The sequence below is a fragment of the Vidua macroura genome, chromosome 11 (genome assembly GCF_024509145.1).
Source record: "Vidua macroura isolate BioBank_ID:100142 chromosome 11, ASM2450914v1, whole genome shotgun sequence".
Taxonomy (NCBI): Eukaryota; Metazoa; Chordata; class Aves; order Passeriformes; family Viduidae; genus Vidua; species Vidua macroura.
In genome coordinates, this window is record NC_071581.1 from 21,860,390 (window position 1) to 21,886,569 (window position 26,180).

General features: G+C 54.4%; 1 protein-coding gene across 5 annotated transcripts in view; it reads right to left on the reverse strand.

Annotated features, from left to right (window-relative positions):
• ANKRD11 (ankyrin repeat domain containing 11) overlaps positions 1–26,180 on the reverse strand; it is a 129,785-nt gene that overhangs the window by 18,829 nt on the left and 84,776 nt on the right. For all 5 annotated transcript variants that reach the window (XM_053987063.1, XM_053987066.1, XM_053987064.1 and 2 more), the window contains 2 exons: positions 13,837–13,981; positions 6,703–6,841 (listed from right to left, as the gene is read on the reverse strand). In XM_053987063.1, coding sequence (XP_053843038.1) covers positions 6,703–6,841; positions 13,837–13,923 — 226 coding nt within the window. In that variant the 5' untranslated portion in view covers positions 13,924–13,981. The remainder of the gene's footprint in view (positions 1–6,702; positions 6,842–13,836; positions 13,982–26,180) is intronic.

Consider the following 26,180-nt stretch of genomic DNA (forward strand, 5'->3'; position numbering starts at 1 on the left):
CAGCCCACGGATGCTCCGTGAGCCCGGGATGAGCCACACCTCCATGCAGCTATTTTTAAAGCAGCTTGTTTGCTGCTGCTTGCTTCAGCCCTTCTGCAAACCTCCGGAGCACCAGCCCTGGTTTAATTCGGGGATCCTGCTCGGCTCTTCCCTCGCGCTGACGCCAGCAGGAACCGCGTGCGCAGGCTTAAAGGGGAAAGCAGGAGCTGAGCCGGGAACTGCTCCTGCCTTTCATCACACGGAGCCCGAGAGGCTGCGAAGGCTGAGCAGGAGCAGACTCCCAGGACAAAGGGGTTTGAGCATCAGCTTGAGGGTGGTTCTTGTGCCCACATGAGGCTCCGGGCAGTGCTGCAATGGGGAGCACAAATCCAGGGCTGCTGGAAGCGCCTCGGCAGCTTCATAGGGATCCCAGGGCAGATCTGAGAGGGATTCAGTGCTGCTGGGCTGGCTCCGTGTGCAGACACAGGCTGAACCCAGCCCCAGCTGAAACGGAGAGGGGCAGGAGGAGAGCAGGGCCGTGATGGAAAACCTCTCAGAGGTTTCTCCAAGGCACGGCGAGACGCTGGCAGGTCCTGGGGACGCCGGAGCCACACGGCTCCTCGCTCCCCATGCACGCAGCACAGCCCGTAATGCAGAAAGCATCTGCTCCCACTGCTCGGCATGACAACACACGCACGGAAGGTGGAACCCTGAGGAAAAATACCAGTTCCAAAGCAGCAGCTCGTGCCGAGCGTCCCGGCGCCGCACGGCCACCCCGAGTGCCGCCCCGCCGGAGAGAGGGGCTGTGCAGGCGCTGCCGAGCCGAGCGAGCACGACCAGGAGATCAATAGGAATAAATTAGAGCGGCACAGACAGCAACAGAGACTGCACTGCACCCCCGGGAGAGCACGCGGGCTGTGCTCCCCCCAGCCCGACCAGCCTGCGTAAGAGTGACTCATTCCTGCTGCAGAACTCGGAGGGCATTACACGGTTTGGAGCATGTTGGCTCAAAGCAGGGCAGAGCAGGTCCAGCCCTGAGGATGCACTCCCAGGGCACCTGCAGTGTGAGCCCGTGGCTCAGGAGTGAAAGGCTGACAGCAGCACCACATCCTCTGGGGAGCTCCAGAACTGAAGGACAAGCAGGCTGAGGGGAAGGCTGGAGGTGGCAGAAGCAGCCTGGAATGGGAAGCAGCACCATGGCACAGGTGGACAAACATGAGAGGGCAGCAGGACAGGCCAGAGCACTCGGTGGTGAAGAGCTCAGTGAGGAGGGTGAGCAGGAGACCCCTGGAATGCAGAGGAACATGGCTTGGGCTGGGGGGACACTGGCACCAGGAGGTCACAGGCACACTGCAGAGCCAACGGAGCAGGGGCGCAGCCAGGAGGTGATTTGGTTTATCAGCCTAGTGCCAAACAAGAAAACAAGAGGAAAACAAGAGGAAAAGCAAGGTCTGCCTGGGCAGAAGGCGCCCTGAGCTGCTCCCATAGAGTGGGGAGCTCGTTCCCACCTGAAGGATGGAGGACCAGAGCCAAAGCCTCGTCCCACACTGCTGGAAAGGATGGTGGAGACCTTGGCTGTGAGTCAGGAGCAGAGAAAAGGTGTCAGCAGGAGGAACAAGCCCCTTTATAACCATGTCAGTGTGCAGCTGAGCCCACCATCCCCAGTGCTCAGCTGGGCTACTTGGGGATGAGGATCTGCAGGGCCCAACCCCACTGGCTGCACTATTTTAAAATACAATTTGACTAGAGAGGTTTAATGCTGTGTGACAGCCTGTGGTCCAAATCCAGGTGCTCTTCCTACACTTGTGGGCCAGACCCCACAGCTGTGCCCTGATGTGCAAAAGCAGCTCCTTCACAGAGTGGCCACTGGCTCCCAACATGCTGTGAGAGCAACCCAGAGGCTTCATCACAAACAACAATCTCCATGTTAAAAGTGAGTTATTCAGAGCAAGATCAATTCTCAAGTCCAGACTGTTCATTTCCCACGAAATAGAAAGAGCTGGAGGAGGGAGGATGGGGGAGGAAGGCTCTGGCCAGCCCTCCCCTCCCAGAGCTGGGGCCAGGACACTCTGCAGACAGCGCTGATAAAAGCTCTTGTATTAAGGAAAAAGCCATCATTGATAGATTTTTGGTTCACAGAGACACAGCACACTGCAACCTCTCCCTCTGCATGTTAAGGAGGTGATGAGGGGGGAGGAGGGAGATTTATGGCAGCTCCCATCATAAAACGACCTGGTTTTCTGCGCAGCCCTTCCCAGATGGCTGCTGCACACGGGGAGTTTCTCAGGGTGATCTGAAGGCTGGTGTGTGCCAGGCTCTCCACACTGTACCGGCATTATGGAGCCCAGCTAGGAAGGGAGAAGCTCTGACATTCACTCTCTCCCTGGTTGCTAGGTGAGAACAGTTTCTTACTATTTTAGTAAAAGCACTGAAATGACACAAGCAAAGAAAGCCCCGCTGCAGCGCAGCCCCTCCGAGCCCCCAGCTGCACACACCGGAGCGCAGCCAGGCACGGGGAAGGGCACAAACACCACTGTGGGATGCAGATGCCTTTCTTAATAAGCCAGCAATTTGCTTCTCACGGATTCCCTCGCCAGCCTTGCCGACTCGGGACTAACGAGCCCGGGACTAACGAGCCCGTTCCCATGCCGTGTCACTCCAAACGCTCCAGCATTAGGCAAGCAGCAGCCAGCTCCGGGAGAGGATGGTTTGGGTCAGCTGATTCATCAAGCATTTTCTAACCTACTAATTAGCGTCACGTAACAACCTCGGGGGATTAGAGAGAAGGAGTTTGAAGCTCCAAGGCCAGTTCCTGCCAACCACATTCACGCTGGCCCCCATCCACCACAGCACCTCCCTGAGCCCCCGGGATCAGCCCTGGGCACCAGGAGAGCCCTCGGAGCCCGGGAAGTTTAATACCTCAGCACAGACCAGCTTGGAGAGCTGGTGGGGTTTCTCTCCCTTATTCCTTCCTCCAAGAGCACTCAGGGAAGGAGATGGACACACAGGGAGAGAACTGGACAAAGAGGGAGGGACTGGAACACCCAGGGAGGGAGCAGGAGCCCCAGGGAGGCAGTGGGACCCCAAGGAGAGCAGTGCCCCCAGCACTGCTGGGCACCACCAGCTTTGACCCAGCCTCGCTCAGGCCTTCCCAGCTCCCAGGGAGAGCTGTCAGAGCCCAAAATTACCTCAGCGTGCTCTGAGATTTGTATTGAGCCCCAACTCTCCCTTGCTGATGACTAAAGGCCTGGAAACCACAGCTGTGCCTCAAGCCAAGGGACTCAAGCGACAGCGTGACATCCAGCTAAGGAAACCACGCTCAGGAGCGGCGGGCGCGCGGAACGCTGCACTCCACGCACCTCCCAGCTGCTCTCCAGCAGCGTTACCTGTCCCACTCTGCAGCCAGGGACCTGCTGGTGCGGATCCATCCCGTCCCAGCCCGAGGCAGGTGGGGAGTGCCCGGCCCCACGCCGGCAGTCTGGTGCCGTTGAGTCAGCCGTGACTCAGCCGCGGCTCAGCGCCGCAGCCACGGCACCGCCGCGCCAGCCGCCCGTGCCCACCTCTCCTGCCAGGTGCCTTCCCAGCAGGACTGTTCCCTTCTCCCTGCTGCTCGCTCTCTGCGTGCTTGTTCATACCACAATTATCCAATCGCTGGGTTTGAAGCCCCCTCCCGGCGCGGCACACGGCCGGGGAGCTGCAGGCAGCCTCGCACGCTGCTGGAGCTGCTGGGGAAAAGCTGGCTGTGCTCGTTTGGCGGCTGCCAGGCAGCACGTAGGCTCTGGGCAGCGCCTGTGGATGTGGGGAGATGCCACATGAGGGAAGGAGAAGGAAGGAGGAGAAGTCTGAGGCACAGAGATGCTGCTCCCACAGTGCTGGAGCTGTAACATGCACAGTCTGGAGGCTCACGGCTCGGTGCTGGTTTTTTTTCCTAAAGGCAGTTTATTTCGTTAACTCTGAGGAACCCGAGAGCCAGAATTGTTGCTCTAGAAACCATTTTGAGAAAGATTATTTGAAAAGATTTAGCTCTGAACCAAATGTACCCAAACCATGGGCTCAGCACAGTGCTGGCCAGTAGAGCCCCTGTGAGCCCACAGAATCCTGGAATGGTTGGGGTGGGAAGGGACCTTAAAGCTCATCTCAAACCACTCCCTGCCATGGCAGGGACACCTTCCACTCTCTCAGGGTGCTCCAAGCCATATCCAACCTGGCCTTGGGCACTGCCAGGGATCCAGGGGCAGCCACAGCTGCTCTGGGTACCCTGTGCAAGGGCCCCAGCACCCTCACAGGGAGGAATTCCTTCCCAATATCCCATCTTTCTCACCCCAGATATGGAGCACCTATGTCAAGGCTGAGCCAGAGCCATCCGGGAAAAAAGCAACACACACTGTGCTAAGGAAAATGAGTCACAGCAACACATCAGGATGAGAATCCACGCTATTGTTTGAACACTTGAAGAGGAGAAAAATACCCCACTAGAGGCAAGGAGAGAGCTCTGCTAGCTCCCAGCTCCCACGTCCTTACAGCTGAATTCCACGTGGCTGTGGAACATCCTGGCACACCCCCTCATGCACGCACAGCAGCCCATGGACAGCCTGGGAAGCAGGACCACGTTACATAAACCACCTGGGGTCAGCCAGCAGTGATGGTGCAATTCTGCTTCTCCAAGGGCTGGGAGCAAAGCTGAGGAGCACAACAAGCAGCAGCAGCCTCCCCCTCCTGCAGGAACACAGGGTGGGTGCACAGCAGCCTTTGCTCCAGACAAAAGCCTGTCCTGCATGTCACACCTGTGTCCTCAGCCAGGTGCCACTGATGGCACCAGCACAGACTTGGGGGGACCCCTCCACCCCCAGAACGTGCAGCTTCTGAGCACCACAAACACGTCTGTACCTGCCTCTACCTCGAGCCAGGCCAAGGACCACACAGGCTTGAAACACCCCACAGTTGCAATGGGGTGGTGCAAGAGCAGAGCAAGGTGCCAGGAAGTCTTTTCCTATCTCCACTAAGTCTTTTCCCATCTCCAGCATCTGATTCCTGCTGGAGTGAACGATGGCAGCGAAGAGAAACAGGCTCCTGCTAAGCACCAGTCTGACTGTGCACACTGATTCCTGCTGGGATCTCCAACCCAGTGGCTGAGTCACTTCCTCCCCAGTCCCCACCAAACAGGCTGTTGAGACTCGCCTGCACCTCCCCTACACCTTCCCAGAGTCTGTGAAAGCCCAGTTTGTCTTTAAATGGGTCTGTGAGTGCCATGACCCCCTCCAGGTCTCCTCTGGCAGCTGGGCTGCTGCTACCCCTCAGCTCACCCACTTCCCCAGAAGGACAAGCTCTGGAGAGGAAGGGGAAGAGCTCTGCAGGGGAAGGAGAGTCCAAGATAAGAGTCACACAGCTGTGAAAGCACAGGGGTAACAGGGGAGCCCCTGAGCAGGGGGGTCTTGTGGGCTGCTGCTCCCACCCAGCAGCCACAGCCTCTCCCAGCAGCTCTCTCTGCTCTCCTCTGCATTTGGTTTCCTTCTCGCTGCTGCCAGTGCAAACATTTCCAACATCTCTGCAGCCAGAGAGAGACCAGAGCCCTGGGAAAGGCAGATCCCTTTGTCGTGACATTCCAGCTGTCACAAGGGTCAGACAGCCCTGCAGCAAGTTTGGGCTTTAACTCTCAAGCCAGTATTGAACGTGGCACAAACACCCTTGACAAAGAGCAGCTCCAGCTCTGATTCATCAGCTCTGCCACCCCTGCAGAGGTGACACCCCAAGGGAGACACCACAGCAAACCAAAACCTTGCAAATGGCCAACACGTTTAAGAGAAGTAACGAAGGTTTGGAAACTCTCTCCCCAGACAGGGAGTTCAGGAACACAAACCCATGGAGACACTGGGCCACCCTCAGGACACGTCACCATCGCGTGTCCTGCCCGTGGAACAGCCCTCACAGCTGCAGTGGCACTCCTGGCCCTTCCAGATCTGCCCTCCTGACTCCTGAACCAGAGGAGACACATCCCACGTCAGGCCACCTCCCAGGCTCACCACACAGCACCACCAAATACAGCCCTTGTACCACTGCCAAGCACATTCCCAACTTTTTGCCTGTTTTATCTCTCTACACAACCACTGAGCTTTACCCGGCCGCAACTATTTCCAAATGCACATTTCTTAGGGATGTACAGTAAGGACCCACACAAAGCTCTGCCCAGAAATCCACAGCTCAGCCCCTTACAACCAAACAATACCATTTTCTCCATGCCAAAGCTTTGTGACAGCTCTTCCTAACTGCTAGCAAATCCAAGAGCCCATCCAGGAGCCTCATCATGCACCAGCCACTCTTCTGCTACAAGACTGACCTGCTTGACCAGATTCTACTTGCTGATTTTCTTTCAAAGACTACTCAGCTTTATTCCCTTGTTTTCCAAGTTCTCACAAGCAGGCCCTGCTCCATGGCTTGTCCCAGCCACGGTTCCTGACCTGGGATAGAAGCAAGAAGAACAGCCAAGAGCTGAAGGAAGGGGGTCTCCTCACACAGCCATGGCTTTGTCCACCTACAAACATCACTAAGAACAGATGTGCACATGTGGAGCAGAGCAGTTATCCAGCCCCTTGTCCACGTGCCTCTTCCTTCAATTTAAAAATACAGGGAATTTGATACAACGCTTCCATATGGATTGGCTGCACTCTGGACCCTGTGAGCTCCCCAGCAGCCCGGGTTTGAGGGCGGGATGTGGCGTTTCTGTACCTGTATCCGAGTCTTTTTGATCTCCATTTGTTCCGACAGTGAAAGGCAACTTGCGTTTGGTCGCTCGCTCTTTCACCTCTTTGCCGCCATCACTCCGGTCCAACTTTGGAGTCTTGGTCAGAGAAACTTTATCTTTATCCTGGAAAGAAAAGAGACCAAGGTCAACAAGAGCCTTCTCCACACTGTGCTCATCAGATTCCCCAAATCCTGCACAGGCCTCATGTAACATCCCTTCCCTTTCTGCTGTGGGTTTGCCAATGCAGCCTCCACCCAGATACAGAGCTCTACCATCACCAGAGAAGAGCCAGGCCAATCAAGGCTGCTGTGTGGTGCCAAATTCCAACCAATTCATGTGAAAAACGAAGCCAACACTTTGTGTGAAGCTGAGGATGCACATGGCTGCGGGCACAGAGGGAAGGTAGACTGGGATGGGGGAATCTGAGGACTTCCAAATGCAACCACACCACAAGAAAGACCCATTCCTGCTTTATATCAGTCCTGCTTGTTTGGGCTGGCTTGGATTTTAATGTGAAGCACAAATGCTGCGAACTGCTCAAAAGCAGGGAGAGATTTTGAATGAACATCCCAAGCAAAAGTTACAGATACTCAGACAGGTGAGATTTTTCACATGACCAGGGAGAGCTGGTTCCCAGCTCAACCTCCAGGAGTCCAGTGTGCCAGGAATGCACAGCCCCAGGTCATGCCCTGTGTTTTTTATATGTGAGGAACAGGATTATTTTAAGTGAGCAGTTCTGGACTGACCACTGTGCCCCTGCCTGAACAAGGGCAGCACAAGCAGCTTTGTCACAGATCTGATTTCAACAACCCAGCAAAATGCAGACTCTGCGCTTTAGGGGCAGAGTGAGATTAAACACAAGAACCTCAGCACAGGAAATCACGCCAGAGCGTGGCTGGAGGCTCAGACGAGCCAGCCTAGGAGCATTCCCTTGTTTAGAGAGGCACAGTCCTGCTGCCTGGCCCTGGCAGCTCCCTGGCAGGTGGCCCCAGTGCCAGCAGTCACAGGACTGCGGTGTCACTGCCACCGTGTGCGCCGCTCCTTCCTCTTTCCGTGTCTGTCTGGAGCCCAGAGCTCACCCACAGGGGAGAGAGGAGGCAGCGTGACAGCCCCGGGCCCGCCCTCAGCGAGGATGAAGGAAATGGGCTGGGGAAATCCCTTTTTTGGTAAAGCAAAAGAAACAAACCTGCCTGACAGGGCTCTGTGGTGGGAGGCAGCCAAGGCACGCTCGGAGCCCCAGCGAGGGCAGCCCTGCTGGAGAGCAGCCGCCAAGCACCGGCCCCGCAGCGACGGGACAGAGCCCCCACAGCCAACATAAACACTCCAGCATTTCCTCTAAACCCTTTTTGTGCTTTCTGAGGTGAACAAAAATAGTTCAGGCTAAAATATGATGCCACTTCTACTGCTCGGAGGTGGCAGTGAGGCCAGGGGGCTTCCATCACCTGCCAGGAATGTCGTGTTGTGAGCAGGTACCCTGGTCTGTCCTAGTTCTACAATTCTATGAAATATTTTATCAAAGGAATAAAATAAAATGTGTATATTGCCTGGAAAAAAAAGCCACCAAATAAATAATGCACTTTTTTCCAGAGTGGCCATTCACAGTCTGAACTTTTCCTTGTATCTACCTGAATAAAAGGCATCTCTGAACACTTCAGACAGGAGTCTGTGAGGTTCCTCCAGGGTGAAGCAGTCAGGGCATCAAGGCTGTCAGAGTTCAAGAAGCATCTTGATGATGCTCTTAGACATACAGGTAGGTTTTCTGCTGGATTAATGCTGCCTGGGATCTCCGTGCACTCAGGAGAAAAAGGGCAGGACAGGTAAAAATACAGCTCATTCTAAAAATCTGAATCATGGAATTGTTTGTGTTGGAAGGGACCTCAAAGCTCATCTTGTTCTAAGCCCTGCCATGGGCAGGGACACCTTCCAGCATCCCAGGCTGCTCCAAGCCCTGTCCAACCTGGCCTTGGACATTTCCAGGGATCCAGGGGCAGCCACAGCTGCTCTGGACACCCGTGCCCCACCCTCACAGGGAAAGATTTCTTCCCAGTATCCCATCTAACCCCGGCCTCTGGCAGTTTAAAGCCACGTTGCTAAAATCTCCCTGTGGGAGGAGAGACAGAGAGGAGGATCTATGAACAAACCCTCCCAAGAGCAGAGGTGGCCCTGGCAGTGTCCACGTGAATCCTGGTGCCGGGCACGCTCGGGCAGAGCTTCCTTTGCATCCGCCCCAAGGCTGGGAGCTGCTGCTCCACTCAGCTCAGCACAATCAAAACCAGGCAGCCGAGGAAGCGGCGGCAGCGCCGGCACCGCTTTGAAGATTAATTCCTACAGTAGCACAACGATAACCTTTTCTACTAATTGGAGCAAGGAAGATCCAGACTTTGCTTCCCCCTGGAAAGCAGAGACCTGCTGGGGAATGCCTGCAGCAGCGGGTGGAACATCAAGGCAGTTGGAGAGTCCAATTCCTGAAAGTTTTAGTTTTCTTATTTTAAGCTTTACTTCCCTAATTATTTCCAATTCTGTAATGAAGAATGTCGTCCTTTACTCCAGTAAAACCTGGCTTCATTTTTAGGTCTTCTCATGTTTAAAGTAAGCTCAGACTCGTTGGAATCAGGTTTCACAAATGGAACAAATCCAAATTAGAATCACAAAATCCTGGAATGGTTTGGGTTGGAAGAGACCTCAAAGCTTATCTCATCCCAACTCTTTGCCATGGGCAGGGACACCTTCCACTAGATCAGGCTGCTCAGAGCCCCATCCAGCCTGGTCTTGAAATTGCAGAGAAACTTCTGTGAGCAGCCCTGTGTAAGAGCTGGGGCTCTCCAAGGCCGGGACAGGAGTTTGGGGATGGGGAAGAGTTGAGAGCTCAGCAGCAGCAGCAAGTTCCCCTTTGCAGGTGTTAATAAAAGCTGCTTTGGCAAAGGGCAGTCAGCAGCTGTGAGTGCAGAAAAAATCCCCTCCTGCCACATTTGCACTTGCAGGAGAGTTACTGTATGAGTAACAACCCACCTTGAGCTACTCTTGCAAAAGTGAAAAGATGCATCACGAGCTGCTCTCAGCTGCTGTGGTTGGAGCACAAACCCACCAGGAACTGGCCCCAGCAGCCACCCAGAGCGAGATGCTGCAGGGTGGGGATGGAAGGGCTTCTCCCATCAGCACCACAGACCCTGATACCAATCTGCTCAGGGCACTTGTGACACACAAACTGGCCAAAGGCCAGTTCTCACAGCAAAAAACAATCCTGTGGGGTTTTTTGATGCAGATTTCTGTAAGTTAGAGCCATTTAGATGGGGCTCTGAGCAACCTGATCTGGTGGAAGGGATGAGATGAGCTTTAAGGTCCCTTCCAACCCAAACCAGTCCACGATTTTATGCTTTACAAAGCCATGCAAAGAAGTCTGTATTTCCAGCCCCGTCACCCTGCTCAGACAGAGCCTGACTCGCAGCCCAGTGCTTATGCAGAGACTTGCACTGCCAGCCATGGAAATCCCCAAAGCCCTTTGTTCTCCAAAACGAGCTCCAAGCATTTCAGGTTGTGATGTCAGTAAAAATTAGGCAGCAACGAACAAAACCAGCACGGGCAGCCTGGGAGGAGAAGCCCAGGAGGGCTCCAAGGCTGGTGCCCTGGGCCATGCCCCACGTCAGACTCCTGCTGTGGGCAAACAACCCACGCTGCAAAAAGCAAATGCTGCCACAGAGGGACTTTTCCTGCACCAGGGAGTCTGTCCTGGCTCAGCCAGCGGGGAGGGAGAGGGGGGAGAAGGTTCCCACCCTGAATCACAAAAAGGAATGGACTCAGTTTTACCCAGAAAGCAACTGGATGTGGTGAAAACCAAGCAATTCCCTAAATCTGGGCCCCTTGCAGCCTTCCCAAAGCCAGAGCTCAACACATGCACACACACAAAAGTCCAGAAAGTTTCAATTTGTGTTGTTATCAATGCTGCAGTAAAACATGTGGAGCATGGAGGTGACTGGAGCTGAAGCCCCACTCCTGTGAGCCTCAAGCACCAAAGTTTGTAAGAAATACAACCCAGAGATGAGCATGGGCTGATTAACTTCACTGAAATGTCATCTCTTCAATCACCCAGATTCCCCTGCAGGTTTCACACCCCGGTGGGTGACTCTGTGCTGGACACGGAGCCCAGCACTCACTCATGCAGTCTGGAAAGCCCTGACAGCACAACAGATTTCATGAAGAACCGAAAAACAAGGACCATGTTCCCTTTTCTGAAAAGGGGAGAAGGGGAAGGAGAAAAACCTCACATTTTATAACCTCTGCCAGCAAAAACCGGGGTAAGTGCTGTTCTGCTTGCTGCTCACTGCAGCAAAAATGCACTTTTGACTGTGCAAGAGGGAGCATTTCCCCATAAAGAGGCAAAGGCTGTGCTGAGCACACGGTGTAACCACACAGCCAGGCCAGGCCCATCAGGAAATGCTTCTGACAACTGATATAACCCTTGCTGTGGTGCTCTGCTCTGCCTCAGTCATGAGTAATCTCCTCCTGCTACGGGGATCTGTGGATCTAGACCAGAAAGGAGAATTATTCATATATGGCATGCAGATTTTTACAAAAGCCTCCAGGCTGAAGGGAGCAGGAGGAGCCCGGGGGCTGCCAGCGCCCGCCCCGGGCAGGCTTGTGCAGCCTTATAAGGGCTCCACTAACCCTGGGAGAAACAGCTCCTCATCCAACACCACGGAGCATCCAAGGCCCTCAGACACGCTCTTTAATCCACTTCACTCTCAGGGCTGCATCCCACTAGTTCCTAAGTCCCTCTCGTGGAGGGAAAGGGAGCAGAGAGCCAGGAGTTCCCTCCTGTAAGGAGCTCTGCTACTGACAGCAGCAGCTCACAGCCTCTCCTCAAAGCAGGAGCCCTCTGGAGCAGGGCAGCTCCCCTGAGAGCCTGCTACGTGATGGAGCACGGAACTCAGGTGCAAAAGCTGGTGATCACAGAATCCTGGAATGGTCTGGGTGGGAAGGGACCTCAAAACTCATCTGGTTCCACCCCCTGCCATGGCAGGGACGCCTTCCACTAGCCCAGGTTGCTCTAAGCCCCATTCAACCTGGCCTTGGACAATTCCAGGGATCCAGAGGCAGCCACAGCTGCTCTGGGCACCTGTGTCAAGGCCTCAGCACCCTCACAGGGAAGGATTTTTTGCCAATATCCCATCTAAACTTCTCCTCCTTCAGCTCAAGACCAGCCCCCTTGTCCCCTGTGGTACTCAGCCCACTGCAGCACCAGGACCCCCCTCCATCTCTAGAGCCCAGGCATGTAAAGCCTGTTTAATGCTAAATCAACTATTGATACTAAGGCCCCATTAAGAGGAGAACGCTTGCTTGGCATCACTTTGCCATGTTCTCCCCGTGCCCAGGGCAGGTCCCTGTGCCTGACCCGGGCTCTGCCCTCCCTCTCCAGCCTCGCAGGGAAGCTGTGCCAAGGCCCAGCTCGGGCCTTTGAACGTGTTGACAAAGGCAAGATAAATGCAAGGCAGCGGTTGCTGACAGGCAGGTACAGCAGCGTCTGCAGGGAGGAGGTCGAAGTGCTTTTCCCCTGAGTCACTGCTCCAGCTCAGCTTCAGAAGGAACCAGAAACAGGGCAAAAGCCACTCAGGCTGGAGCTCAGCTCAGCCCCTGGAACACGAGAGCCTGTGAGCGTCTCCTCCGCTGAAAAAGGCAGAAGTGAAGGAGCAGAAGCTCTGCCCCGTCCCCTCTCAGTGGCACTCTGAATGGGAGGCAGGAATTGTGTCCTAGTTATTTAGCCAGCAGGAGATAACTCCGCTTCCCGGCGTGCCCCGCGCCGCTCGACAAACCTGCTCTGTAAATAACACGCAGCCTTTAAGCTGCCGGGAGTGGATGGAATAAAATGGGAGCTGATTCATATTCCAACTGATCCTCTCCCTCCCCAAGCACCTGCGCCAGCATTAAGCTTCTTACCCAGCGCAGACCGAGCCTGTATTTACATATCCTGCACTGCTGGGCACAGCCTCCCTTGCCAGGGTAAATGCTGGCATCTTCCCGATGCTCCGGGCAGCTGTTCCCCCTCCAACACCCCTAATCCCAGATTCTGCCCCCTCCTAGAAGCCCCACAGCATTCCTGCACCCCCCTGCACTTGCAGTGACACAGAAAGAAATGCGGCAAATGCCACCAAGGTGCTCCAAAAGCAAATCCTGCCTGGGATTGTCCTGGTGGTTGTTTTGTATTTTTCTCATTTTGTCAATAATATGAGCTCAGTCATACGAGGAGCTCCTGCCATCACTGGGGTGGGATTGCAGGGGAAGTGACAGAGCTGGGGCTCACCATGCTCAGCTTCAGCTCCCGGGCCTGGCAGAAACTCCCAGGAGAATGCTGAGAAATTGGAGCAAGGAGATGAAAGGGAAGTGGATGAGATTTGTTCCTTAGCAGAATTCAGTAGATGTAGGTTTTCATGTTTATTTAAAGGTAACATTTGCACAGTTTTCTGCACAGCTATTGACTGGAAATGACTGATACTGAGAAGGGGGGAAAAAGCTGAATGAAAGCAGACTGGGCTCATGCCTGGAGCAAAATGGGATGAAGAGGAGAAGTGTGAAGGTATTTATCCTTAAACTCAGATTTCATCTCAGTAGTTTCACCTAAGCCACGCCAAAAAACAGACAACACCTCAAATCAACTCTCAGAAGCAGCAATTTCAGCAGAGCAACTCCCAGACAGCCTGGTCCAGAGGTGCTGCTGGGGAAAGTCAGAGCAGCCGTGCTGACAAGGACCTGGATTTCCATCCAGAGGAGGAGAAGCTCCTCCCTCACCCAGCACACACTTGCACCATCACCACATCACTTAGGTCTCCACAGCTTAGTGCAGAAACCCCTAAAAACACAGAGAACTTACAAAAGAGAATCTTCCAAAGCAGCCCTTGCTGCTCAGCTGACTCGGGTCCAGGTGAGCACAGCACTTCCCAGCAAGGACTGCAGCCACAGGGAAACAAACCCAAGCCCCTCAGCTGGCAGAGCACCAGCACACCAATGCAGATCCCCAGGTAAGAGCCCAGGGCAGCCTCCTGCCATGTCAAACAATGCCACGGCTCCACCACGCCAGGCTCAAAGAGCAGCACCCCAAAGGAAGGCAGGTGGCCCAAACACGTTACCTTTTTCCCCGTTTGTTTCTCCACCATGTCGTTGCTGAGAGAGAAATCTTCTGACTGTGGTGTTTTAGAACACCCACCCTTGGGCATCGTTCTGCCTTCCTTACTTGATCTTCATTTATGCTGCCATCGCCTCATCATCAACCGTCTGTCAGGAGAGAGGAAAAGGGAGGTCAGACATCTCAAAAGGATCTCTCCACTGTGGGGGGAAAAACAAGGCACTTCCTGTGGGGATAAACCCCCTCCCAACCCCTGGATGGCAACACCAGGATGGCAGAGCACGCTCAAATGTGGAAAAAGCTGCAGCAGGCTCCTGCCACCTTCCCAGAGAGTTACAGAGGTGCTGCAAGGAACCACACGTGGAATCACACAGAATCACTGAGCTTAGAAAAGACCTCCCAGAACACTGAGTCCAACCTGTGCCCAATCCCAACCTTGTCACCACCCCAGAGCACTGAGTGCCATGTCCAAGCCTTCCTTGGACGACACCTCCAGGCATGAGAACTCTGTCATCTCCCTGGGCAGACCCTTCCAATGCCTGACAACCCCTTCCATGAAGAAATTCCTCCTGATTTCCAGCCTGAACCTCCCCTGGCACAGCCTGAGGCTGTTTCCTCTCATCCTATCACTTGTCTCCTGGGAGAAGAGACCAACTCCAAACTGGATCCTGCAGCTGCAGACACGGCTTGTTTTCATATGCAAGGAATAGCCCAGAAGGGATCAAGTCCCACCAAAGAGCAACAGCCCTCCTGCTCTTCACCCACAGCATCACCCCAAGCCCACATAAAGCCTCCTGCAGTGCAGCTCTGTCCTGAACAGGGGGACACAGCCCGGGCTGGGACAGCCCTGCACCCCAGTTGGCCACACTGAATTCCCAGACACACTTGCAGAACCAAACAAATCACAAAACCTCCATGAAAAATGCACTTTATGAACGTGTGGCCATGGTGAGGCGGGAGCAGGGAGCGTGGAGGGCTCGGTGTTCCAGGACCAGATTGTCACGGCTCCTCACCCTGCTCTGCACCTTGGCCTGGGAAAGCCAACGTGGGGAGGGCAAAACGCTCCTGCTCCTCCTGTGTTGCCTGGTTACAGGGCTGGAAAGACAATTCCCACGTGAAACACAGCATGAGGCACGAGCTGGAGCAGGGCTCAGGACCACCAGCCCTTTCAGGTGAGCAAGAATATCTCCTCTCCCAAGACCAGAGGCTGGAAAACATCAGTGGAACCAGGATATCTGTGAGGACTGACCCCCAGCAGCCCCAACAGCAACCTGGCTCCTCGGCCTGAGGCTGGAGTGGAACAGACAGGAACTTTTCCCAGCGTAATTGCCACCTGCCAGCTCTAAATTGCACCGTTTACATCTTACAGCAGCAGCTCTGCAGAGCTACAACTGCAGGAAATTGTCCAGGGAGATGGCAGTTCTCAGAGAGGAGAGAGAGAAGTCTTGTATTTAGAAGTTCCCTGGAAATCCCTTCAAAATTTCTGTTCCATTTACGCCTCAGAGGCCTTGGGACACTTTGGGTTGGTTTTTTTTGGTTTTTTTTTTTTTTTTTTTTGTTTTTGTTTTTTTTTTTGTTTTTTTTTGTTTTTTGTTTTTTTGTTTTGTTTTGTTTTGTTTTGTTTTTAAAGGTGGTTCAGAGGCCCCAGCCCAGCCCTGAAACAGCACAAATTCCCAGACCAAAGCACCAGGCACACTCTGCTTCCCAAGGCAGTTCATTCTCCAGCCCAGCTCCTCTGCCTGGCTGTGGGAAGGTTGTTATCTCATATTTCATATCCTGTATTTAGGAACAAAACTTAGGGAACTGAGAAAACACCTCCTCGTGCCCCCCTGCTCGACAGCTGAGCTTTGGGACAGCCCACCAGAGCCCACAGGGTCCCCTCCACACTGCACATCCTTTGGGCCCCTGCAGGAGCAGCTCCAGCCATTCCCAGCCCCAGGAATCTCCCTCTGCCAGGCATCATTAGCCAGCTGGGAAAATGTAAGAATTATTTCCCCTCGGTTTCTCTTACAGGGGCTCATTAAGGTGCAGATACAGGAGACAGGAGCATGTGCCTGGGAGGAGGCAGGAGCAGAGGACAATATTCCCTTCAATATTCACTAAGAGGTGAATATAAATCTAAGAGGTGGAAATTCAGATGAAGTGCTGGGCAAGGGAAATTTATTTACTCCTCGCAACGGATATTAAACCCAAGCAGCTTCACCTCTGCTGACGGTGGGACCGGGCCACGCTCTGCTCCCACCAGCAGCCAAAACCCAGCCCCAGCTCAAAGCACCCCATGATCTGCATGCTGCCAATGTATTCCCAAAAAAATCGTGCCCACTCCCAAGTCTTTGTGGCTGCTTGTACCAGGGTAGGCACCTATTCACGTGGAGCTTCCAAAACCTGTTTAACTGAGAAAAGGCCAGACGGATGCCAGATTAATTCTGCGCCCCTTCTGTTCGCGGAGCTGACTCATTACACTTGGAAAGCCGGCTGCCTCTCCGGGTAAACACAGCCCTGGCCTGTTCCACAGCTTGCAGGGAGTATCACATTTGCACAACAATTACCGACAACGACGCAGCCTTCGTTTCATTTTTAAGCACGTTTAATAAGTTCGTTTCATTTTTAAGCATGTTTAAAAAGAGTCAGAGGGGAGGCACAGATTCCTGGCTGGAAGAACCTTCCCCAGCTCGAGACAGCATTTGCAGAGTGGCAAATCCAGGGCTGTAGAATGACAATTTGGCTTCAATCCCTCCTAATTTAGGAGCTGGACGAGCCACCCCCTTTCCACGATGCCCCTCTCAAGCTCACCTCCCTACAGGAGACAACCAGCACCCTTCCTATTTCACAAACAATTAACTCAGCTCCTCGGAGGAGCCGATTACATGGGGCTGCACAATAGCAAGTGGGAGACCGAGTGAGCTCAACAGAATATAATCCCTCGTACTTCTCCAGGAAAACAAAGGAGCTGTTTACCCCTGGCCAGGGGCCAGCCCGGTGCACACCAGGCCCCCAGCCTGGCCACAGCAGACCCTGCTGCTGGAGAGGCTGGATCCCACACAATCCCCTGGGAAAGTGCTGACTAGAGAGGGGGAGCCTGCCCTGGGATGGACTGGCCTGGGTATGGCAGCTCCTGCAGTTTCAGGATGGCTGGATCCAGCAGGGCAGGCTGTGGTGGTCCCAGCCCATGGAGTGGTGCCAGCCAGGAGAAAGCTGGAAGAGCAGGGGTGACACCCAGCCCAGTCACCCTGCTCTCCACTGGGGATCCTCCTGGTCCCTGCTCTGGGAGGGGGTCAGAGCCCACACAGCACCCCGAGCACCCTCCCAGAGGATGGAGGAACAGGACTCTCTGGAACACAACCAGGAGCAGGGCTGGAGCCATGCAGAATGAGTCTGGCTGGGAATGGCAGGGCTCTGCAGAGCCAGCCCCGGGCACATCCACCCACAATCGTCCCCTGTCCCTTCTCTGGGCCAAGGAAACAGTTGAAAATGGTTTTTATTTTGCCCAGGGCATACCAAGTCCAAGCCACACACTGAGACCAAATACGTCTGTGAAGGACCTCAAAAGGCCACGGTCCCGAAAGGGATGGAAGGGAAGGGGGTGTCATCTGCCCCTCGGAGGGAGGAGGAAGAGGAGGAGGATGAAAGCACTGCTGGCTTCAACCCCAGGACATCCAGGCAGCTGGGAGGCAGCGTGGGAGCAGTGGCACCCATTAGCCAGGACAGGCTCCCAGTGAAGGCGAGGGGCAAACTGGGACAGGCACAGAGAACAAGGACAAAGCCCACAGACAGACTCCAGCCCCTGCAGGACACCAATGCTGGGCCTGACAGGAGAGCAGCTTCTCAAAAACCAACCCTATGGATCTCCATGTACATTTAAACTCCCCATCCCTACCCCTCCTGCTTCATGGAACCAGTGAGCAACACCCCAACATCCTTATCTGTGCCATGGGCAGGGACACCTTCCACTGGACCAGGCTGCTCCAAGCCCCTTCCAACCTGGCCTTGGAACACTTCCAGGGATGGGGCAGCTTCTCTGGGCATCCTCCCCACCCTCACAGGAAAGAATAAAGAACATTTCCAGATGTATCTCCAAGGGGAAGGACAGCCTTTCCTGGACCCAGCCCTCCTTCCCTGCCCTCCCGCAGAGCAGCCAAACTCCTGCCATTCAATCTGAAGCCACAACAAATGAGCTCATGCCCACGATCTGTGCATTGCAGCCTGCCTGTACCCCGCCAGCTTGGAGTAAAAAAGATTGTGAAGCCTTCTTTAAATGCCAGAATAGGAGGGAGCTGGCTGGAGGCTCCTGCCCGTGCAAACCCCCCGATGCAATTAGAGCCCCAGACATTATTTGCACAGATCCAACACATTTGTTTGGTCTGAAAAGGTTGGAATAGGAGTGAAAAACGAAAATTTTAATACTTCAGTCTCCTTTTAAGGACACTGTCTTAAATCTTTGAAAATTGCCTTAGATTAATAACTCACACCCACAATTTGACACTCGTCCCCCAGCTCTGGAAAGCAAAGGCAGAAAACCAAGAGCTGATGTCTTTGAACACACAGAACCACTGAATCCCAGAATGGCTCGGGTTGGAAGTGACCTCAGAGCTCATCCTGTTCCACCCCCTGCCATGGGCAGGGACACCTTCCACTAGAGCAGGCTGCTCCAATCCCTACCCAGCACTTCCAGGGGTGAGGCAGCCACAGCTTCTCAAAAACACCACTGTCCCAGCCTCAAGCCAGCCCTGCTGTGTGCTCAGGCTGCTCCACCAACACGTCCCCAGCACCTGCCCTGCACCAGTCCATCCACCTGTCCCAGCACCTGTCTGGCCAACATGAGCCACAGTTAGTCCCTAAAACTGCCTGTGAGCACCAGAAGGACGTGCAGTTTGGGGAACAGGAACAATTGTTCTTTGTGCTCCAGCTCGGCTCCGGAAGAGCAAAGTCCACAGTTTTCCACAGTGAGTACACACGGCCAGGAGCAGCAGGAGCCCTGCAAACCTGCACAGCAAACACAGGTGGTTTCCTCAGCACCTGACAATGGGTAAGCACAAAGATTAGCTATTCCTGAGATAGAGCAGTGCGAGGTGCTAATTCTTACAGCCAGAACTCAAACCAAGGAGGATGCAGAGCCCGCGTTTCCTGGAGCGCAGTCGGTGGGGAAGCACTGTCACCCGTGTCACAGCTGGGCTCACCCTGGTCTCACAGCTCCATCATGTCCTCACCTTCAACTCCACATCCTTCCTTACCCTGGGGACCTGTTAGCTGTTTGTTCCTGGCTTTTGAAAGGGAATGTCGCTCCTTATCAGGAGTTCTTAGAGATGACACATCTTTCTTCACCTTCTCCTTTCCTGTTCTCAGCCACTGCCTGGCCCCAAGTAACTGCCCCTTCTTCCACCTTTCCAAAAATATTTATTCTGCCTTACCCCACATATCCCGACCTCCTGAAATCCTGCAACAACTTGGGCAAGGCTTGCTGCTCTCTCAAACACACACCAGCCAAGCAAACTTACTAAGCTGGAACCACAGAATGCCAGACTGGGACAGAAGGGACCTTAAAGCCCATCTCATTCCAGCCTTGCCACGGGCAGGGACACATTCTGCACATCAGGTTGCTCCAAACCATGGCCTTGGACACTACCAGGGATGGGGCAGCCACAGCTGCTCTGGGTTACCTGTGCCAGAGCCTCACCACCCTCACCATAACAAAATATAATGATCCTGCAGCCTAAAGTTACTTAAATTAAACTGAATTAAATAATATTACTGAATTACAGCAGCTGTTAGTATTTCAATCTTTTGTGGGACAGAGGCCCCTTCCCAGAGCTCCTCAGGACCTCCAGAAAACAACACAGTGGAGCAGCTGAGGCTGCACATGGATGTGCACCCAGGTCTCCAAGGATCACCATGAAGATGATGCTCATGACCTTGCTGGGCACCATGAATGTCCAGCTCCTCCATGGTTCTCCAGCATGGCTCCACCACACAAACTCATCCTGGCTAAGGGCTTAAATTCAAACCACAACCCCACACCTGTGACCTGTCAGTGCCTCCTCCTGCCCCAGCAAGAGGTCAGTGGTCTCCAATTCTGACAACTCAACATATTTCTACTGCACCAAGTGTTGCTATTTAACAGGATTATATTTGGAAATTTCTGCTCAACCACACTGTGATTCAGAATCTTCCAGCTGGGACCATTCTCAGGAGACAAAAAATCCAGCTAGAAGAGCCCTGACAGTGCCCTGCACCCACAAGCAGCCACTCGCCTGTGTGGTTTCTCCAGGAGCAATTTTTCCCACAAACCCTTCCCTCAATTATCCGTACACAGCTGCCTCTGGTATTGCTCCATTTCGGGATGCTGCCGATGATCTGGTTCCTGGCCAAGTTACAAAACTGTACTTTGAGTCAGTGCTCCGGGCTGTGGTCTGGGAGCAGGATTAGCTGTGATGTGGAAACCTCTGGAGCAGCCAGAGTGTTACAGGAAGGCTGGAGCAGCACACAGCCCTGCTGCACCACTGCTAGCCAGGGTGGGAAAGCTGATTGTGACACTGTTGTCCTCTCTGGGATGGCTCTGGATCACCAGTGCAGATCAAAACCTGCCAGAGAGGGAAGACTCTGAGCCTCTCCCATCTCCTCTCGGCTTCTGCTGGACACCCATCAGGTTTCAGCCAGGGAAGAGCTGTAACCACATCTGCCAACACAGTCACTACCAGAGTTTCTGCACATCAACCTCCTGACAGCAGTAATCAACTCCACATGACTGTTTTCAGTGCTGCTGCACGCGGGAGGGAAAACGCAGCCCAAACTACCCAGCATAAAGAGAACAAGGGAGAAACGTGATGCTGGTGAGCTGAGATGTCCAAGGAGGACAAAGCCTTCACCTGCAGCTCACCAGGATGCGAGTTGGATCTCCAAGGCCCCACCAGCTGGGAAAGACAGGGATGCTTTATCCTGGCAAAATTTGACCACCACAGATGTGCAGAACGAGCTCCATTCCCAGGACAGTCTGGGCAGCTAGGCTCTGCCCCCCCATGCCCAGCACAGAGCCGTGACTGCGGCTTCCAAGCACAGCTCAAGGGGTTAAGGAGCATCAGCCAAGTCCCAGAAACGAGCCAGACCCGACTCTCAAGACAGAGAAACAAGCGAGCACGGACAATTCCTGACCATCACGGACCAAAGGGTGACAGATGAAGCAGCAGTGGCTGTCGGTGCCCTGGCAGCGACCTGCGTCACCCACGCCGCGGTGGCACCGGGGCCGCGGGGCTGGCAGGGGCTGCTGGCTCGCTCCGCTCCCTCCTCGGCCAGGCTGAGGATCCCCTGCTCTCCCACCTGTGCATGGTCCATCTTCCCACTGCTGGCACCAGGGCCCTGTCCCGAGGGGAGGCTGCAGGACCAGCACTGCTCCTATGGAAAGCTCGTGGCAGCTCCGGCGAGTCCCATCTGCTGCTCAGCTGCACAACAGGAGGGCTCGGGAAGGGAGCAGGATCAAGGATGCGTTTGGGCTCATTTTTGGCTGTTTAAATGAGAACAGGCATCACCATTCTGTGGCCTCATCTCTGACAACTCTGTGCCTTGTTCGCCCCTGGGCACTCAGAATTGGCTCTGACATAACAGAGCTGAACAGAGACCTGCCCTGGGAGCCTGGGCTGCCTGAATTCATAAATACTCCATTTTCCCAGTGTCCATCTCTGTACATACATGTGCATATGGACACACATGCACAGACACACAGCCCCCAGTAAAACCCAACTGAGACTCACTCCTGTCCTGCCCAGTTTTTGTTATCAGTGTGTCCACATCTAGGACAAGAAACAGCCTTAACTACAAATAAACCACATGACTTAAGCTCTTAAACCCGAGAGGAGATCACAACCAAGCACATTCATTACATAAGAGAGAAACCAAAAATATTTTACAAAAGGTGCCATGACCCAACAGGGCCCTTCAAGTTGAGAGACCCTCGACTGAGGGCTCTGCAACACCAGCTACCCCCCCAGTGAAATCCCTGCTTGAGCCTCGGGGGATTTGGACAAAAGTTTTGGGATGATTGTGTTTGTATCTGGTTTCAGTCCATGATGTCGCAACAGCCAAGTAACATCTTCTCCCAGCTGTGAGCAGGAAAATCCATGGTAATGGCAGCAAAACATTCCTCATTCTCCCATTCTTGCACAATTCTTCCCAGGACCCTTCTTTCCATCTCAGCATCCTCGTGCTTCCTCCCAGTGTGGGAACCTCAGAAATATTTTTGGTGAATTCAGGAACAAGGTCCAGACAGAACAAATCTCACACAGGGGCCCTGAAGGCATCAGGCTTTGGGGAAAACCCAGCCCAGAACTTCAGTGATTTCCTCTTATTTGGGGTCTGCAAACCCAGGAGTTTTGTTTTCCTGTTTCTGCTTTCTCACTGAGGCCAGTGGCTTCCAGATTCCAGACTCACATTTGATCCATGTACAGAACACTTTGCAGCAGCACTGGGATTTGTTTGCCATGTTACTGTCAGCTTTTAAATGACAGGGCAACAACTGAATAGACATGGACAGAGGCCAAGTTGAAACGGGCTTGGAGCAACCTGGTCTAGTGGAAAGTATCCCTGATCATGGCAGGGGGTGGAATGAGAGGAGCTTTAAGGTCCCTTCCCACCCGAACCATTCCATGATTCTATGAAAAGACTGATTCATAGCTCACATTAAACTGGAATTCTGTAAGCATGGAAGGCACCTGGGGAGATGAGGAAAAGCCTGGGCCATGAGAAATTCCAGCCTTGTGCCAGGGCAGCGCTCGGCAGGGAAGCCCTTCTCCCAAGCACACCACGCACCACGGAGCAGCTCGGCACAGCGCCGAGGCCGGGCAAGCGCCGGGCTCCAGCCAGATTCACAGCTCCCGGCAGGCAGGAGGGAAGGGCAGGGAAGCAGGGTGGGGCCATGGAAGGGTTTCCGTGCACATTTCTGGGCTCACTCAGAGCTGGCTCCCCTTGTGCTCCCAGCAGCAGAACCGTCACCACACTTTTTGTACCACTCCAAAAGCCACGGTGGCTCCCTGAGCCCTGACACACTGATACCAACAGTGCATTTCCTGATTGTTTCAGCTCGAGCTGGAAGCTGAGCTCCAGCTGGAGCTGTGCTGCTGACGACAGCCCATCACTACTGAACGAGCTGTGTGACAGGAAAGCGCTTGCTGTGCTTCCGTGGGGCTCTGCGTGCCACAGCCAGCACGGGAAACACAAAGCCTGAACTCCTCCAAGCAAAGCACACAGCCTCTGCTGCCAGGTGTATGGGGAGAAGCACCGTGCCCGTTACCTTCCCCACTTCTGCTCTTCTTGTTCCAGAAGCCAGACCTCCCGTCCGGTTTTCCCATTCCTGGTCCAGCACGCGGTGACTCGGCTGTGGCGGTGCCGGGAGGCTCAGGCCGGGCTCAGCTCTGTGCCAGGAGGCTCAGGCCGGGCTCAGCTCTGTGCCAGGAGGCTCAGGCCGGGCTCAGCTCTGTGCCAGGAGGCTCAGGCCGGGCTCAGCTCTGTGCCAGGAGGCTCAGGCCGGGCTCAGCTCTGTGCCAGGAGCACAGGCCGGGCTCAGCTCTGTGCCAGGACCCCGGCCGGCCGCACGTCACAGCCCAGGGGAAGGGGCCATCCTGGGCCAGGGGCCTGCAGGGGAGGTTTGGGCACAGCACAACCCTGCTGCTTGCTTGTAAATACTCAAAGCAAGGTGAATTCCCCATGAACCTGCAAGTTTCTATCTCCCAAATCACACAGCTTTTGAAGGAGCTCTGTTGTATACAAAGACACAGGAATTTACCAAAAAGGGTATGTTCTTCTTTGGGGGAAACTCCCTTTTCTCTACAGAGCTCTTCTTGAAGGTGCCATGAGGAGCTGTAAGAACAGACCTGCTTTAACAAATTTTTCTCTAAGCACATGAGTCCCCAAAAACAAAAACCTGAGAACCCCTCATGATTCTGAGCCCAGTGAAGTGACATGAGGCCTCTGGTAAAACAATTTGTTATAAAGCTGTTGCTTCAACCCTGGCCAAAACCTGAGAATACCCAGAGATGTTGTGGATCCTCCATCCCTGGAAGTGTTCAAGGCCAAGCTGGACAGGGCTTGGATCAACCTGCTCTAGTGGAAGGTGTCCCTGCCCATGGCACAGGGTGGGACGAGATGAGCTTTGAAGTCCCTTCCAAACCAAACTATTCCAAGACTCTGTAATTCTAGGAATACCTGGAGCACCTGACCAGACACGTGCCATGTGGGACATGGGTGGCCCTGCAGATGTCCCCAGCATAGCCCCACCACAGCTAACCCAGGAGCCCCAGCATCTCCCAAAAGGCAAAGCTCAGACAACACATACGTGTGGCAAACTGGGGGGAAAAAAACCCAACAGATTCTCTGCCGCCTCCTTGTCTTCCTTAAAAAGCAAGGTCTGTCTCCCAGCTGCCTGCTGGATCCGCCTGCCTCCCCCAGGCTGAGGAGCCCGGGGTGAACACGTGGCACTTGGTAGCAGAATTTGGAGAAGAGAGGGATCAAAGCCAGGCTTTGTGACCCTGGCAGGGGGAAAATAAGCTCAGAGTGACAGGCAACCTCTACCCCAAGAGCAATTCAAAGCCAGGCTGCAGCCACACCAAAATAACACGTCAAGGGATGCATGGAGCCAAGCCTTGGAGCAGGATCATGAGGATCCAGGTAGGAATGGAACAATGGGAGCAGGACTATTTACTGCTGGTCCCCCAGGTCTGTGCCAGGCTGATGTGGCACACGGCACAGGTACTCCCAGCAGGATCACAGCAAACAAAAGGGAACCACAGCCTCGAGAGCTGAGCACAGCCAGCTTCTCCCTGCGATCTGAGGGCTGAACCTTCTCACAAACTGGAGCTGAACCCTGGCAGAAGCCAGAACCCAAACAGGAGTGGAACCCTGGCAGAACCGAGCTGAGGAACACACAGCCACACTGAGCTCCCCCTGCACCAGAGGGGGAGCCCACGGAGGGCTCAGCCCCAGGGGCCTTGAGAGCAGAACAGGAGTGTCAGCCTTTGGCAGAGTTTTGTGCTCTTGGCTCAGTCCTTTACCTGTGTAGTGGATTAGGGCACAGAAAACAACCCAACCACGTCTTGTCCCAAACTGATTTTGCCACCTAGCCAAGGTGAGGGAGATGGCAATGTCAGAGCTGCAGTTCCAAATCACTGCACAGTGAAGCTCATCCATCCCCTCCAGAGAATCCCACAGACTGGGCAGCTTCACCAGACACCTCCTGACCGAAACCTGCCCAGCTCCAGGGAGCACTGCCCTGTGCTCCCAGGAAAACACCGAGGCTCACGTACCACACACCTGGGCTGGGGGATAAACAGGACTCAGGACTTGAAGACAATCGACAACAAAACATCTGAATTCACCAATGGGCTCCACGTGATCCCACCATGAGCTCCACAACCTGCAGGAGCAACACTGGAATTTCCTCCTTGGGCTGCTGACCTACTAAACTGGTTAGAATCAGCAGCATCAAACACTCCATGTCGGAAAGGGGTTTAACAGGCTGGAAAGGGGTTTTACAGCCTGGAAGGGCTTTTACTGCCCACACGCTCCGAGCTGGCTCTGCAGGGAGCTTTTCTCCTGGCTGGGTACACCCCAGCTCCCTCCGGGCTCTGTTTGCCCACGCCAGCAGCCGGCTGCCCCGGCTGTGCAAACACGGGCCCCGGGAACCGCCGGCCCCGCCGCAGTATCGTGGCAACGTGGCTGAAGCCGGCTTTGCAAACTCACCAAGTGTGCAAATTAATTTCATTATCCGCTCTTGCACATCGTGAGGAGGGAAAACAAATAACCTGCCCGAAAGTACATTCTAGTAATTATTAACACGGCGTCAGCGGAGCCCGGGGGAGCGGCGCAGGACGGGCCAGGAGCAGAGCCCGGCGCTGCCCGGCCGCCGGAGCGCTCGGCACGTCGGGACTTCCTAAATGTAAAACCCAGCCTCGTGCTGCCTTTGCTCCCTGCTCAGCCCGAGGATTCTCCACACGCCTGGCTGGGCTGCACCCACGTGTTCTCCCAACAGTAAAACTGGCCATCCCAGTATCTCAGCAGCAAAGCTCTCGGCTTCCATTTGCTTTTGCTTTCACGGAATCAGTGAGATCAGAAAAGACCTCCAAGACCAGCAAGTCCAACCCGTGACCACTCCCCACCCTGTCACCAGAGCAGTGCACTGAGTGCCACGTCCAGGCACCCTTCAACACCTCCAGGGATGGGGACTCCACCACCCCCCTGGGCAGCCCCTGCCAATGACTGACAACCTCTTCCATGAGAATGTCCAACCTGAGCCTCCCTTGCACAATGTCCCTTTTCCCCCCACAAACACTCTGGAGCACCCTGAGCTGTCAGGGCTGTACACAAACC